The 15,561-nt window shown below is 40.3% G+C and overlaps 1 protein-coding gene across 9 annotated transcripts in view; it reads left to right on the top strand.

Annotated features, from left to right (window-relative positions):
- Positions 1-15,232, top strand: part of Ncoa1 (nuclear receptor coactivator 1) — a 205,946-nt gene extending 190,714 nt beyond the window's left edge. For 6 of the 9 annotated variants that reach the window (XM_087907441.1, XM_087907438.1, XM_087907439.1 and 3 more), the window contains 3 exons: positions 2,231-2,414; positions 8,884-8,973; positions 12,912-15,232. In XM_087907441.1, coding sequence (XP_087763567.1) covers positions 2,231-2,414; positions 8,884-8,973; positions 12,912-13,082 — 445 coding nt within the window. In that variant the 3' untranslated portion in view covers positions 13,083-15,232. Of the gene's footprint in view, positions 1-2,230; positions 2,415-8,883; positions 8,974-12,770; positions 12,828-12,911 lie in introns of all 9 variants that reach the window. The other 3 variants (XM_087907443.1, XM_087907442.1, XM_087907440.1) reach the window with 3 other exon arrangements.
- Positions 15,233-15,561: the final 329 nt, after the last annotated feature.

Genomic DNA, 15,561 nt, shown 5'->3' with positions numbered 1-15,561 from the left:
CCTGAAATAACCACACAGAAATTGTATTCATTAAAACGCTGCTTAGGCCATTAGCTCTAGTTTCTTATTGACTAATTCTTACATCTTAATTTAACCCATTTCTATTAATCTGTATATCACCATGTGGCAGTGGCTTACCGGGAAAGATTTGGCATGTCTGTCTCTGGTGGCTCCATGGTGTCTCCCTCCTATTCCACCTTTTTTCCTCCCAGCATTCAGTTCTGTCTTCCCTGCCTACCTAAGTTCTGCCCTATCAACTAGGCCAAAGCAGTTTCTTTATTCATTAACCAATGAAAGCAACACATGGACAGAAGGACCTCCTACACCAGCTGTCGGTAAAGTTCTTGCCTTACAAACACAAGAACCCAAGGTTGAACTCCAAAAACTACATAAAAATGTTGGGCATAGTGGCACATTTTCATAACCCAAAACTGGAGGATCCCTGGAGCTCCCTGACCAGCCATGCTAGTCTAATTGGTGAGCCTCAGGCCAAAGAAAGTAGATGATAATCCTGAAGAGGACACCTAGCTGACCCGAGTCCTCCACATGACCTATGTTTGTGTTCTCAGTCACCCCATCTCTCTCTCCTTCTAGTCTTACTGTGGCAAGTGTCTCTATGCTTATACTTATTACAGACAAGTTTTAATGTGCCCTGAATATTCATACTGTATGTCCTCCTGCCTAATTGACATCTACACTTAGAAATCTAAAGATATCACAAGCCTAACATGACAAAGCTAAGCTGATATTCTTCCTAAAACCTGTTCTTATGCTTTTCTTTGTCTTAATACATGACAACTCCATTCTTCTAGTTGTCCAGAAGAAAAATGTTTCTGTTTTCCACATCTCACATCAAATAAATGAATAAATTATATCATTGCCCCACTTAACTATTGCATTTAACATACTATAAGGCAAAATATCATCACTTTTGTCCTGAGACAAAAGACAGATGCCTCCTGTTTCAGCTATAGCCAGAGTTCCAAGGCAAGATGTCAGAACTCTAATAGTTACAACAAACCTATGTGTCCTGGAACAGGCTTGAGGTGCCAGTGAGCCTAGCTGACCTAGAACAGAGGTCCTAGAACAAGGCCACAGGGGGTCCTATCTTCTTCCTTTGATGGAAGAAAGTAAAATGGAATTAAGAACATCTAAAAGAACATAAAGTATAGTTCCAAGTGTAAATGGAAAGAAAATTAAGCCCTAAGCCTTTTTCAGTACGACTGCAGTATCACTGCAATGCTTAGCACTTACGCATGTGTTAACTTACAGAGTGTCACTCCCCACAGAGATGACTCGTGTACCAACTGACAGACGAACACTAAGGCAAAATGTTCTCGTTAGAAAGCAAACAGATTAATAGATGTATTTAGTACCTTTAGTTGTGGGAGCACTGCCTAACAAGCATGTGCAGTGTGCAGACATTAAAGGTTCATAGGTTCATTATTGACTGGTCCTGACGCATATAATTTTCAGTGTTTTATAATTAACTTGGGGAGGAAATTGCTACTTTTCTTCAGACATGATGAATAGACTTTTTTGGTTTGTTGATTTCAATGTGATTACCTTAATGGACTGAAGCTATAAATGTCATGGTGTCCTACTTACCACTGAAGAGCTAAGGAATAAATAAGTAACAATGGGGAAATTGTTCTGGGAATCAGTTTCACCAGAAATAACAATTGAGTAATAATCAAAATATTTGGTATTTTTAGATCTTATAAAAGACAATTTTTACACTATTTTCTTTTAGAAGTATACATTTGTGTCATTGAGAATTTTCGAGTTTTAATATAAAGTTTCAATTTGAATTTACTTGGAATTTATTCCAAATTATTTTAACTACTAAAACACTTACCTTAAATTTGAAATCTTTGGAATAGCAACAACCCAGAACCTGACCATGAAGAAGAAAGGAAGTCAGTAAAATAAGCCATCTAAAAGACATAGCTGCCCTTCTATGTAGCTTCCTAGAAAAGATCTGAAATTTATCTGTATTCATTTCTGAGGAAAGAACTCGACATGAGCCCTCTTTATTATTAAACCCATTTAGACAGAATTCAGAATATACCTGAATTATGGTCTACTTTATTATATAAGATAGAACTTTACACATACTTAAAAATACAAAATATTTTATTTGGAATTCTATCTAGTGAAAAAAATCCAGTCTCATTAACCTCATGTCCTTGAACAGTACATGTAATCTGAATTATTTTTGAGTTAACAGTGTGTTCAGTCAAGCTGTCCAGAACCAGCCCACACCTGCACAGCCAGGAGTGTACAACAACATGAGCATCACCGTATCCATGGCAGGTGGAAATGCGAATGTTCAGAACATGAATCCAATGATGGGCCAGATGCAGATGAGCTCTTTGCAGATGCCAGGGATGACTACTGTGTGCTCTGATCAGGTAAGCAGCATGGCTGGCACCCTTGCTACACACACCACTCACGGTGGTTATCAGCCAAGGAGAGTCAGGTGTGTCGGCGATTACCAGGAGAACTGTGCTTCTTCTCACCAGGACTCGTCCTTCACAGATAGAAAGGATGCTCAGTGCTTACACACAGGCTGCTCTGCCAGAGGACCAGGACTTGATTCCCAGCACTCACATAGTGACTCAAAACCATCTGTAACTCCATTTCCAAGGGATCCAACACTCTCCTCTAGCCTCTGCATGTATGTGGTGTATAGACATACATAAAAATAAAAAAATAAGATATAATGAACAGAGGAATGGCTCAGTGGGTAAAGGTGTTTGCTGGCCAGCTCTGACTACCTGCGTTCAATCTCTGAGACCCCTAGGTACACACATGGTAGAAGGAGAGAATTGATTCCTGCAAGTTGTCCTCTGACTCCTCCCCTCCACACATACACAAACTTCGATAAACTTTATAAGGTAGATTTTAGTATCTCAAAATTGTAGTATTTTCGCTTATTGCAAAGTGGTACATTGGTTCAAAATATCCCTGTATATTATGAATACATTTTCTTTTATTCAATGCAACATTTTAATTAATTTCTTGAGAATTTTGTATAATTTATTTTGATTATATTCACCCTCCACCTCCCTACCCCACCCAACTTGTGCTGACCACATACTTCTGATGTGGGACCCTCTAGCAGAGTTTGGTCCACCTACCAGAGGTCAAACTCTTTAAAAAACTGTTTTTCCCTCCCCACAGGACATCAGCTATCAATGGGTCTTCAGTTAGAGGAGGGGGCTTATGAGTTAGAATGCTAGAGTGTTTCCCACCTTCATCTTGTGTATGAGCACAGTGGGCTGTCCTGTCTGGAGCCCTTCCCAGCTTCTGGCTTTTAGTCTTTCCCCCTCTTCTTCTGAGCCTCGAGGCCAAAGAGATTACCACTCCACTGACACTATTCTCTAGATAACTTTTCTTTGTTATTCACAAAGATAGCTCCATGGAATATATATATTAAGTTGTTGAGTGAACATATAGGCAATGAATCCATCAAATAATAGAACAGAACAACTACATAAGAGCTGAGTATGATACACGCCATTAATCCCAGCATTCATAAGCAGAGGTTGATGGATCTCCGTGAATTTGACACCAGCCTGGTCTACATAGTAAGTTCTCTATAGCTGTGTCAGAAAGAGAGAGAGAGAGAGAGAGAGAGAGAGAGAGAGAGAGAGAGAGAGAGAGAGAGAGAGAGAGAGAGAGAGAGAGAACTCCTATGGGACCATTTTTGTATTTATGCATGTCAGATGAAGTCGGTATGTACACTTATTAGTAAGTGTTTAAAAGGAAAGAGACCTGGCCTGGTCAGGAAAGTTGTGGAGAACTTGCCTTTAAAAACAAAAACAAACAAACAGAGCTGAAGCTAGCCTGATACCCTGGTCAGCAGGGGAGAATGAATATGAATATTGAAAAGCCAGATATGGTGACACACACTTATAATCCCAGGATTCAAGAGGATGAGGCAGAAGGATTGCCAGGAGCTCAAGGACAGCCTAATCCCAGGATTCAAGAGGCTGAGGCAGAAGGATTGCCAGGAGCTCAAGGACAGCCTGATCTACATAGCAAGTACCAGGCTGGCTAGGGCTACACAAGCTACACACTGTCACCAAAAAACAAAACAAAACAAGAATGTTTAAATAAAAATCAAGAAAGAATAAGAATTTAGGGGTAGGATAGAATGTGTGCCTAACATGTAAGAGTCTGGAGTCAGTCCCCAGCAAAGTCAGAGCAAAACAGGAGGAGACAATGTGGATTAAAAAGAATATTCAGGATTGGTTAGTAAAGTAAAACCTAGGCAGAAATAGAGGGTGAATGGCTAATGAATATTACTGGGATATTTATATTATAGTTAGGGCAGAATTTATGTGATAGGCCTCTTGTTGGATAATGTATGCTAGCCACACATTTGCAGTTTCTTCTTGAACTTCCTGCACATTTCTAGGTGACAATGATTAAACTGAAAATTAGAATAACTCCCTAGAGTGAGTACTTATATCATTCATATTAGCCACCACAAAGTAGATTATGAACTAAAGTGTTGGCATGAAGCCATTGCTTACAGAAAGTTATATTTAAATATAACATATATATGTACTAGCTATCTTTTGTATAGATTTCCTTTATTAAAATCCCTGTTCCTAGGAATTACATAGTAAACCTAAGGAAACAGAACCCAGTAATTTAATGATCTGTATCATTTTGTTTATTCATTTTGAGATAAGGCCCAGGCTAGCCTACAGCTGACTCTGTGAATAAGGATGACTAAACTCCTGCTCTCCTTCATGTACCTCCCAAGTACTAGGTGCTTCCATATCCAGCTTGTGGTCTGCATCTTGTAGCAAAATAAAGACACAAAATTGACTTTATTTTTATCTTTGTCACTATTCAGTTATAAGGATTATTCACTGTATCTATTAGAGTAAAACAAAATATAATGAATCTTTGGTGTTTTTTTTTTTTTTGAGACAAGGTGTCTCTGTGTACCCGTGATTGTCTTAGAACTCACTCTGTGAACCAGTCTGGCCTCAAACTCACAGAGATCTGCCAGTCTCTGCCTTCTAAGTACTGGTATTAAAGGCGTGTGCCACCTCTGCCCAACCAAAATAAAATGAATTGGAGAAAAATATTATATTTACCTAGTGCTCCTTATAGAGTTGGGTTTTGCCTTTTTGTTCAATTCTACAGCTTTTGCCTTTTAATTAGACTGGTTAGCCTATGTATGTTTACTGTGGTTATTGATGTCACTGAATTTTTTTGTTTTGTTTTTTGAGACAAGGTCTCACTGTATAGCCTTGCCAGGCTGGAACTCATTATGTAAGCCAGCCTGGTATTGAACTCAAAGATTTCCACCTGTCTCTGCCTCTGGGTTAAAGGCTTGTACCATCATGCCCCATTGTATGGTTGGGTTTAAATAGCCCATCTGACTTGTTTTTGCTTTGTCCTCTTTTTGCCTTTTTATGTGTATGATGTCATATATAGTATAAGAATCTTGCAATTGTGTATTTCCATATTCCTTTCCTATGCTATGTATCATTTATGTTGTATCTAAATACTCTCTATATGCCTCACTACATTGTTGGTATTTTTCTTCAGACAGCAACTGTTTTTAAATTGTAAGTATTTTTCTGTATTTGCCCATGTAGTTATGAGGTTCAGTTTGCTTTGTTCTTTGTGTAATTCCAGTTTACATCTGGTATAATTCCCTTCTTCCTACAGTGTTTATCCTGGTGCAGCTCAGCTACTGATACTCTTGACTTTCTATGTCTGAAAAGGTCTTTGTTTCTGCTTTATGTTTGGAAATACTCTCCATGAGTCCCTGTGTCTTTATAAATTCTGATGAAGGCTTTGTCTCCACTGTCATTTTATTCTCTTGGTAATGGAGTTTAAGTAATTTGATTGGGATATGCTTTTCTTTGTTTCTTATTCTTGGGGCTTATTTTGATTCTTGGTTCATGAATTTTCATCAAATTTAGGAAATGTGAGTCATTCTTAAACTATTTTTTTTATTTGACACTAACCCTCCCCTCCAGTCACATTTGTAGTAGTTATTTGAAGGTATCCCATCATTCACTGATACCCTGGGGCAGAAGGTAGGGGTTGATTTTAGCCTGAAGTTCAGTCACTTATACACACACACACACACACACACACACACACACACACACACACACACGGTGGGTGGGTAGGTGGGTCATATATCCCAGGCTGACCTCAGTCTCACTACTCAGCGAAGGATGACCTTGAACTTCTAATCTTCATGCCTCTTCAAATATTATGATTACAGGCATGTGCCACCACATCTGATTTTTTTTTTTATGCAGTGCTGGGTATTGAATCCAAGGATCATGTACACTAGCAAGCACTCTTTCATCTGAGCTACATCTCCAGGCCCCTGTGTGTTCGTTTTAAATACTTTCTACTTCCATAACTTAAGGCTCACTAATTTTTTTCATTGTCTAACATGTTAATTTTGTCCATTATGGTTTTCATCTCAGAAATTTCAATATCTAGATGTTATATGTGAATCTTTTTACTATTTCAGATCGCTTTCATATCTTTCATCCTTCCTCTGCTTTTTAAGTTGTTGAATCAGCTCTCTCCCACTTGTATATAAGTTCTGAGGATCGAACTCAGTCATTAGGCTTGTGCAGCTACGCTTTACCTGTTGAGTCATCTCGTTACATGTGTTCTATGAACAACTGAGTCATCTCGCTACATGTGTTCTATGAACAACTGAGTCATCTCACTACATGTGTTCTATGAACAACTGAGTCATCTCATTACATGTGTTCTCTGAACAACTGAGTCATCTCGTTATATGTGTTCTCTGAACAACTGAGTCATCTTGCCAGCTCTTTTTCTTTCTTGAGTGAGACAGATTTTTAATTTGTTCATTTCTTGATTGTGAAGAATTCTTCAGTTACATCCTTGCGTAAGATTCTTTGCCGCAACCCTTGACCACTGTACAACTACAGCAACCATTTTCCAAGGTTTCCCCTCAATCATTTTGCAGATGCTTACCTGATAGGGGTTGCTTTTTGTTGTCATCAACTTTACTTAGGTTGATTTGGTGCTCAGCACAAAGGGCCTCCACCATCACAATTGTATGCAAGTACACAGAGATGAGCTTGGTTCTTTTCTGAAGCTGTAGACACTTCAAATGGTTTATGTGTAGACCATTGTAGATGTCTTTAGCCCCTCCTGTAGTCAGTGTTAACACCCATCGCACCTCTACTGGCAATGCTTCCTTGGATATGGCAGTGAGTTCTATAAGAAGCTAAATCTTGAGCTCTCTGAGCCTCTACCTTTGTAGGAGCTAGTGATGCCAAAGTAAGAGCTCTTCTTGCTTCTTGAACAAAGGGAATGCAATTATTATAGCTATCTTAAATCAGTCTATCACCTAAACAGTAAATCACCTGAACTGTTTGGGAATTGATTTTAGGTTCATTGGTTTTCATTTTCATTATGGCTCATAATTATGTTATTTATATGACTGGTATTTTTCTATTGAATGCAAAAGTATGAAATTTACCATTTATATTCTTTTTTAAAGAAATGTTTATTTTATTATGCATACAGTGTGCTGCCTGCAAGCCAGCAGAGGGTGCCAGAACGCATTCCAGACTGTTGGGAACCACCATGTGGTTGTTGGGAATTGAACTCAGGACCTCTGGAAAGCAGCTAGTGTTCTTAACCTCTGAGCCATTTCTCCAGCCTCTCTCACTTATATCCCTATAAGTATTTTTGATCTTTGCTATGGGAAATGATTTGGTTCCCTGGAAGTAATTCAATCCTTTTGGGTCTTACTTTTTATTTGATGGGACAAAAGTAGTATTCATTCTATATCCAATTTTGCTTTTGTAGTAAGGATCTACTGTGTTTCCTGCTACCTCCTGAATCTGACATTTTTCCACTCTGGATGTTGAGATGGAGACCTGGTCCCAGTCCTGTGTGTTCTTTTGGAATTATCCCATGTCAGTTATTCAGGCAGCTCTTTCCTCTGCATTGTGAGCCACAGACTAGAGGACCTTGAACATTTCTCAAGCTGTCTCTTTGCACTTTTCTGCTTTGACATTCTGCTCTGTGCGTTCCAGCAGCCGCTTAACTCAAGGTTGCACTCTAGGGATAGAAAGTTGTTACAAGAGTGAGTTCCCAGTAGTTTCCCAGATTTCAGAAATTAGTGCCCTGCATTGCCTTTGTATCTTAAATGCCTTTGTTTCTTACTCTATCTAATTTTTTTGGTGGATTCAGACAGTGGTATAAATATGATCTTTACTACTGATTCTTTTTTGAGATTTATTTTATTTTTAAGTGTTTATGTATATTCATGTGCATGTGTGCATGCGTGCAGGTACGTGTACCCCATATAAGTACAGTTGCCTGCAGAAGCCAGAGGCATTGGATTCCCCTGAAGCTGGAGTCAAACATGGGCTGAAACATTTGTTAGGAACTAAAGTCAGACCCTCTGCAGGAGTAACACACCACTTCTCCAGCCCTTTGTGACTGAGCCTTTGTTAACTGAGATGGTGAATCAACTTGAGTGTATGTCTGTGAGAGGAGAGAGAGACAAGGAAATTAAGACAGACTGAGTCAAAGATACAGAGAAAAAGAATTTACTATTTATTCAAGTATCAAATATTAGAATATATAGAAAAGTATAAAACGCAATGACTTTCACAGGTGAAAACTCCAAGTAACCAGCTAGGTCAGAAACAGGGCAGCACCAGTTCCATCCTCACAGTCTTCACCCATGAGGAAGCCTGTCTGACTGTCGATGACAGTGTGATAAACGGTTAGGCCAGCAGTCCTCCGAGTACTTCTCTGTCCGTTTCTCATTGAAGATGTGGTTTGCAGCTTAAACAACTAGCTTATGATTTGGTGTTTTATTTATTTTAATAGATGAATGATCCAGCACTGAGACACACAGGCATCTACTGCAACCAGCTCTCATCCACTGACCTTCTCAAAACAGAAGCAGATGGAAACCAGGTCAGTAAGACAGAAAGCCCTAGTGCAAAGCTGGCAGAGGCACTCTGGATACATGGAGGACATCACCTAGCATGTGGCTGAGAGCATGATCCCGGAAGTCTACCCTTGTCGGCTTGGCACTGTGGGGATTTTACAGAAATCTCTTGAGCCTCCATGTGACCACCAGGATGCTTGCTTACAGGACATTGAGAGGGTTAAATGAGATAAGCTTTGAAGGATTTAACCAGCTCTTGTGTCAGATAATGGAGTCACATGTGACTAAACAATGCTAGAAAGTCTGCAGATCAAAAAGGTTGTAATCAAAGATCTCAGCATAGCCAATAAATTAAGGCAAAGCAGCATCTGCTGGGTACCGCACCTCCTTAGCAAGGTGTTTCTGAGCAGCACAAATAGCAAGGTGGTCTCTTCTGTACTGGCAGAAATTTGGGCTTGGGGTTAATCCACTTTGGCAACTAATTTAGTCTTTAATCTCTTAATATTAGCATAGGTATCATAGTACAAGTCATAAAAATATGTACATCTTCACTGTAACATTTATGATTTGCAGGGCACTGTGCTCCCCACTGTGGGCTTTATCTCATTTAACCCTCCAGTGTAACTCTGTGGAGGCTGCAGTCCTTTCCTTCACAGATGAAGAAGTGGAACCTGGGCATCTTTAACTGTGCATTATTCACACAGCTGGGGAGGCTCAGACCCATATCTTCCCAGTACAAAGTCTTCTCAGGGCCTCTTTTAACATGCAACACACAGATACATGCACAGAAATTGTCATGTCACCAAAGAAGGCCGACTACCAAGTGCATGCTATAAATAACAAAACCAAGCATTCATGGAAAGAAGAAACAGGGATGGCAGACAGCTCAGTAGTAGGACTCCTGTCTACCTCGTGGAAGGCTCTGGGCTTCATCCCAATACTGAAAAACAGATGAGTAAAGCTAAGGTGGTTAGAGAACATTTACACAGGAGATGGACTCAATAGGTGGAACAGTTCTCAAGCCATGTGAAGGAGAAAAAAATGACAGCTGTCATGGCATTTCATTTGTATTTTAATAAATAAAGCTTGCCTGAAGATCAGAAGAGTTAAACAGCCCTACTGACTAGACTTACAGACCAGGCAGCAATAACCCAGATCTTTAATCCCAGTAGCCACAATGACACACACCTCTAATCCTAGTAGTCACACTAGCTTGCCATAGAAACCAGGCGGCAGTGATGCACGCCTTTAATCCCAGAACTAGACAGGACTCTCACTTTCGTTCTGAGGTTTCCTGGAAGCAGGATCACCATTTTTTGGACAGAGGTTGAGGTTAAGAGCCAGTGGCTGGCTGCTTTGCTTTTCTGGTCTTCAGGTTGAACCCCAGTTTCTGTCTCTGAGTTTATGTTAATCATGCTTCAAACAGTTGTTGGGAGCCAGAGGCAGGGGAATAGTAGTATCTTCACATAGTTATAGGAAGCCAATCTATTGAGAATTTAAAAGTTTGTAATAAGAAATCGCAGGAATCAAGAGTTGTTGTAGATGGCATCAAATGCCTAGACAACTTGACTACTGAGTTAAGGAATCATGCTCTGTACTGTAGACAAAGTCATCCCTGGGGGAAACCACTGAAAGCACACTAGTTTTTCTCTATCCTTGACTGGAAGAGGTAAAGGAAGGTTTTCTGGGGGCTACGAATGAGAAAGGGGAGTCGGGAGGTTGTGTCTAGACGCTGAGCTGTAGTAAGTACATCTGAGTGCTGTGAGGTTGAAAAAAATGTTTAAAATGGGCATTCTGTGACGGATATATGAAGACAGTCTTCATTCACTAGAAAACGGAAGTCACCCTCAGAGAGACATGTCCCAGGAGGTATGACAAACTACTTAATGGAGCACAAACAAGTTTTAAGGTCCTAGATTCATCCGACAGTGCTTGAATTAAAGTCAACCGTGTTCTGGGAACTCAGAGGGTCTGGTGCTGAGTTCTCCATCCTTTCTAGACACCTTTAGCTCCTCTGGTGTCGCGTGCCTGGCTGGGCAGAGGTGACAGTTTGAAAGTTCCTTGAGATCTGGTCTCAGGCATCCTCATCTTAGGTAACAATTCTAAGTGGATAACATAAGCTTTGGAATCAGACTTAATCTTTATATTTTTGTGTTTATAATTTTATGTACTCTTAAAATATTCTTTTTAAAGAAGCAATTATTTTCTCTCTAGTTTGTTTTATGGTTCCTCTCTTTATCAAGATTGTTTTAAAATACTTAGGGAAGAAAAACCACCTTAGGCGTTCCACCCCAATATTTCATACTTAGAAACAAATAAGCATACAATTTTCTGTGTTCATTTTAAAAACTCAGTGCCTAAAAAGCATCATTGTTTGTGCTCACATGAAGACCAGTGGCTCAATCTTCTTTTCATTGTAGCCCATCATGGTATCTCTTGTTATCCCCTCATTTCTGTTTTGCCAAATAGAAACTGGAACGTGAATTATCTAGAACTATAGAGATTGGTACACAGAGAAGAAGGACCACAAAGGAGTCCCAGGGTCCAGCTGTGGGAGGCCAGACAGGAGAGAGAAAGGGACACAGAGTAAAGAAGCAGGAAGTGGGCTGGGAAGCTGCTGTGAGAAAAGAAGGCCCCTGAGTCTCAAGGAAAAAAGAAGACAGGAATGGTAACTGCAGAGCACACCATGAGAAGAACATGGAACCAAAGATGGTGTGCGGTAGATTCATGAGCAAGAACTCAAACAAGGAGTCCTGGGAGCACAACAGAGCCAGAGGCAGTCTGCTGAGAAGCTGGTGAAAGAGGACCAGAAAACGAGGAATGCTAGCCTAACTGACTGAAGTTTCCAGGGCTGTCTTCTTCCCAGGGAGGGAGTGGAGCGGGCAAGCAAAAGGATTAAGAATAAGTGACCACAGGCTAGCCTAACACAGAAACTTGATGGTTGGGACATTGGCCATTTGGCCAATGAAGGTAATGGAAAACAGCTTGTATTCTGCAGAGGATAGAAAATTTTTCAGAAAAGCTAGAGATAAATGACCCAAAAAAGGGGGAGGGGGGTAATCACTAGTTTAAATTCTTTGCAACCTATTAAACATGAAGCACTTTTGCCAAAATTCATAGTCACCTTAGAAAGCATTTCTATTCCTCCTCTGGAGCATTCGGAAGTGTGGAATCAGTTCTATAGACAATGTTTAATAAGGCTAGTGGGGAGGACTACTACCTGACTTTGCTTTCCAGTAGGAGATGCCAGAACTATGCAGCTTTAGACATTTTTAAGGAATACATTTATTACCACTGGAAGTAACGGGGAAATTCATACTGTTCTCAGCTAATGTTTATTGTTATTTTTAGCTCGCATGTTTAAGGAAATTGTCTATGAGGGGAAAACCAAACACAAAATTTCTTTGCTAATATTTGTTGTAAATATGAAGCCACTATGTGAAGGAGCTGTATACAGTTTACTATACTAGTCATCTGGATGATGCCAGCGGTGCCAGTGTTGGTGCAGTGTGATAGTTTTATTTTGCTAATACTAGGTTAAAGCTCTTGTTTCTCAGTGACATAAAAAAGGTCTTTTTCTACTAAAATCATCCATAGAATGATTTTGAACTAGTTTTCCAATTACCATGTTATTTTTAAAAGCCACTGCTGTATCCACAAACTCTAAACTCGGTTTTCCCCAGCCTTGGTAATATTAGAGAACACACACTGAGTGTAGATGGAACCCTGTAGGAGGCGTGACCATTCCAGTTTTGGTTTTATTTTTAAGTGTGAACTTTCCAGAACCCTGAGCAAAATGAGTGCAGCGATTTTCTTTTTGTAGGACAAGAAGACAGAAGAGTTCTTCTCTGTGGTGACTACAGACTAGAGGAATGCTCTAGTGAGTTCCCACTTCAAGTAGTACCACTCATAAGCCGGGGGGGCAAGCCCTTCTGTCTAAACACATCTTTTATTTGTGTTCCAGCAGGTGCAACAGGTTCAGGTGTTTGCTGACGTCCAGTGTACAGTGAATCTGGTAGGCGGGGACCCTTACCTGAACCAGCCTGGTCCACTGGGAACTCAAAAACCCACATCAGGACCACAGACCCCCCAGGCCCAGCAGAAGAGCCTCCTTCAGCAGCTACTGACTGAATAACCACTTTTAAAGGAATGTGAAGTTTAAATAATAGACATGCAGAGATATACAAATATATTATATATTTTTCTGAGATTTTTGATATCTCAATCTGCAGCCATTCTTCAGGTCGTAGCATTTGGAGCAAAAAATAAATAAAAATTTAAAAAAAGTTCATTTTTGCTGGGAGATTGAGAGATGGTTTTACTTTCTTTGTAAAGGCCTTGGATATTGAAAAGAATAACAAGGCAGAACAGTTGGACAATCTTATTTCTTGAGCCAAAAGTTAATTATTCTTATTTTTATAATCAGTCATTGGCTTCTTTTCTGAATGAAGGCTTTTGGAGGGAAACCAAAATAACAAGTTCCAAGGGGAGATGAAGCCCTGCCTCACCGGCTCAGCCCTGTCCCTGCCCTGGAAGAAGAGCCCATGGGGCTTTGCCTGTCTGTCCACCAGAGGCTGTCAAGTTCCTCCCACCAACAGCCACCCCTCCCCGACCCCAGGCAGCTCGTGTGTACAATCAGCTTCTCCAAGCAACTCTGTCTGTTGGCATCAAGAGAATATTTTGCTTCTACATATGCACCCCTTCTCCTTTTTATAAAGATGGATTGAAACCAAGATGCCTCCAGGAAAGAGGATGAAACGAGTATATTCACTGAGGAATCCAAAAATGCAGTTTGGGGGAAAATGCAATAATTTTTGTTGAGATGGGTGAAAGACAAGAACCGAGTTCTATCAATTATTGTAGATAAAATTTTCTGATTAAGTCTGCTGGGGAAAGCAGCCTGTTCTTTCTGCTTTTACTATGTTAACAGCGAGGTAGCTAAAGTTATTTAAAATAAAATTAAATTTATGATCCAAGTAGCTTATTTTTTCCTTAAATCTCACTGTAAATAATATTTTGATTTCTTGTAGAAATTGATTTTGTTCTGTTTAATTTTATGCTTTGATCATCCTCTTGTTTTTTTAAATTTGTGTGTGAAGTATAATGTTGATTGATTACATTTACACTTGGCTAGTAATTTCATTATCCCAGCGACTGTGAAGCCATGTATGGATTTACTTTGGGACTCACCAAAGTGGCAGTGCCAGAAGGAACTATTCTAGCTGAGTTAGGGCAGACCACCCCAGGGTGTCGCAGGCCGCTTATAGAAAGGGAAATCAGAGCTCACTCAAAGAAAATCTGCTTTTTCTGTCTCAGAATGACTTTGGGAATTTGAATTTCCATCAGTGCAAATATAAGTTTCTCTGTTCTGCTCTGAGGCTAATTGGTACCATGTTTTCCCGTTGTCTTGTTACTCTGCCACATCCCGTCTCACCCTGGCCCCGAGAAAGGGGCCAGCAAACTGACTCTAGTGCTAGAAGTTCTGCCACAGGCAGGAGAGCTTGAGCAGGCGTCGCAAGAGGCCAAGGGAGCCCTCCAGCACTAACCTTGATCTGCAGCCGTGCGCCTGCGGACGACAATACTGACCTTCTGCACCAGCTCCCTCTGCTCACAGAGCAGAGGAAAGGCCATAAGAACCATTGCAGATGAGGAGCATGGACTCAAGACTTCAAGGAAGAAGCCATTTCCCCAGGTCCTTCCTTCTGCATCTCACCACCCCTAATTTCAAATAACTCCATTGAACAGCATCTATTCAGAAACTACAGCATTTTGAAAATGGTGGAAGGGCTCATGTGGTAGCAACTATGAAACAGAAATAGGACCCTCAGTTGAAAACATTATCTTTTTAGTTTTTCAGAAAATGCATCCCTGATCTCATTCATTTCCAGCTTGAAAGCCCAGCCATATTACTCTAGTTCCTCCCAAACTGCTCTAGGAGGTCGTTTCCATTTTGTTTGTGATAAGCGTGCAGACTTCAGGAAGTTAACCTCTAACTTCAGCATTCCAGATGAAGTTTCCTGACTCAGTGCTTTTGCATCAGGACCTAGAAGAGAAAAGCAGTAAGGAAAATTGGAGATGCTAACGTCCTCCCCCCTCCCCACTGCACCTTAAAGTATGCATGTCACCTTCGAGGTTTTATAATTGCACTGTTTGTTTTATGTATGTACAGATTAAAATTATTGCTACATTTGAGGAAAATAAAATTGCTTGCTTCTATGTAATTCCTGTCATTCCACAGGAAATTGACTTTTCCAGCTACTGAATAGAATTTGTTTAACAACCTCATGAACTGCCTTTTCATTTATGCAGGGATGGAGATGGGGGGGTGGGGGGCAATGACTCTAGAAAAATTGCCAAAGCCCAGATGACTTCAAATACTAAAGGTACGTAAAAGGAAAGGATCGCTATGGCCAAAAATCCCTGAAGTCACTCTAATACGAGACTTTCCTGTAAAGCAGTGATTAGGGGCTTTGAGGAAATGCCAACTTAGCTGGACCATTTTTCTGATACATAAACTTTATTGTGTCTGGGGCTAGGATACTGTCCAGGCAACTCTAAAGAACCACGGAATAGCATGCCTCTCTCAATGCGCTGATACAGGTGTGGAATTTTAC

This window comes from Myodes glareolus, chromosome 6 (assembly GCF_982192425.1).
Source record: "Myodes glareolus chromosome 6, mMyoGla1.1, whole genome shotgun sequence".
NCBI lineage: Eukaryota > Metazoa > Chordata > Mammalia > Rodentia > Cricetidae > Myodes > Myodes glareolus.
This window is presented reverse-complemented; position numbering and strand designations above follow the sequence as displayed.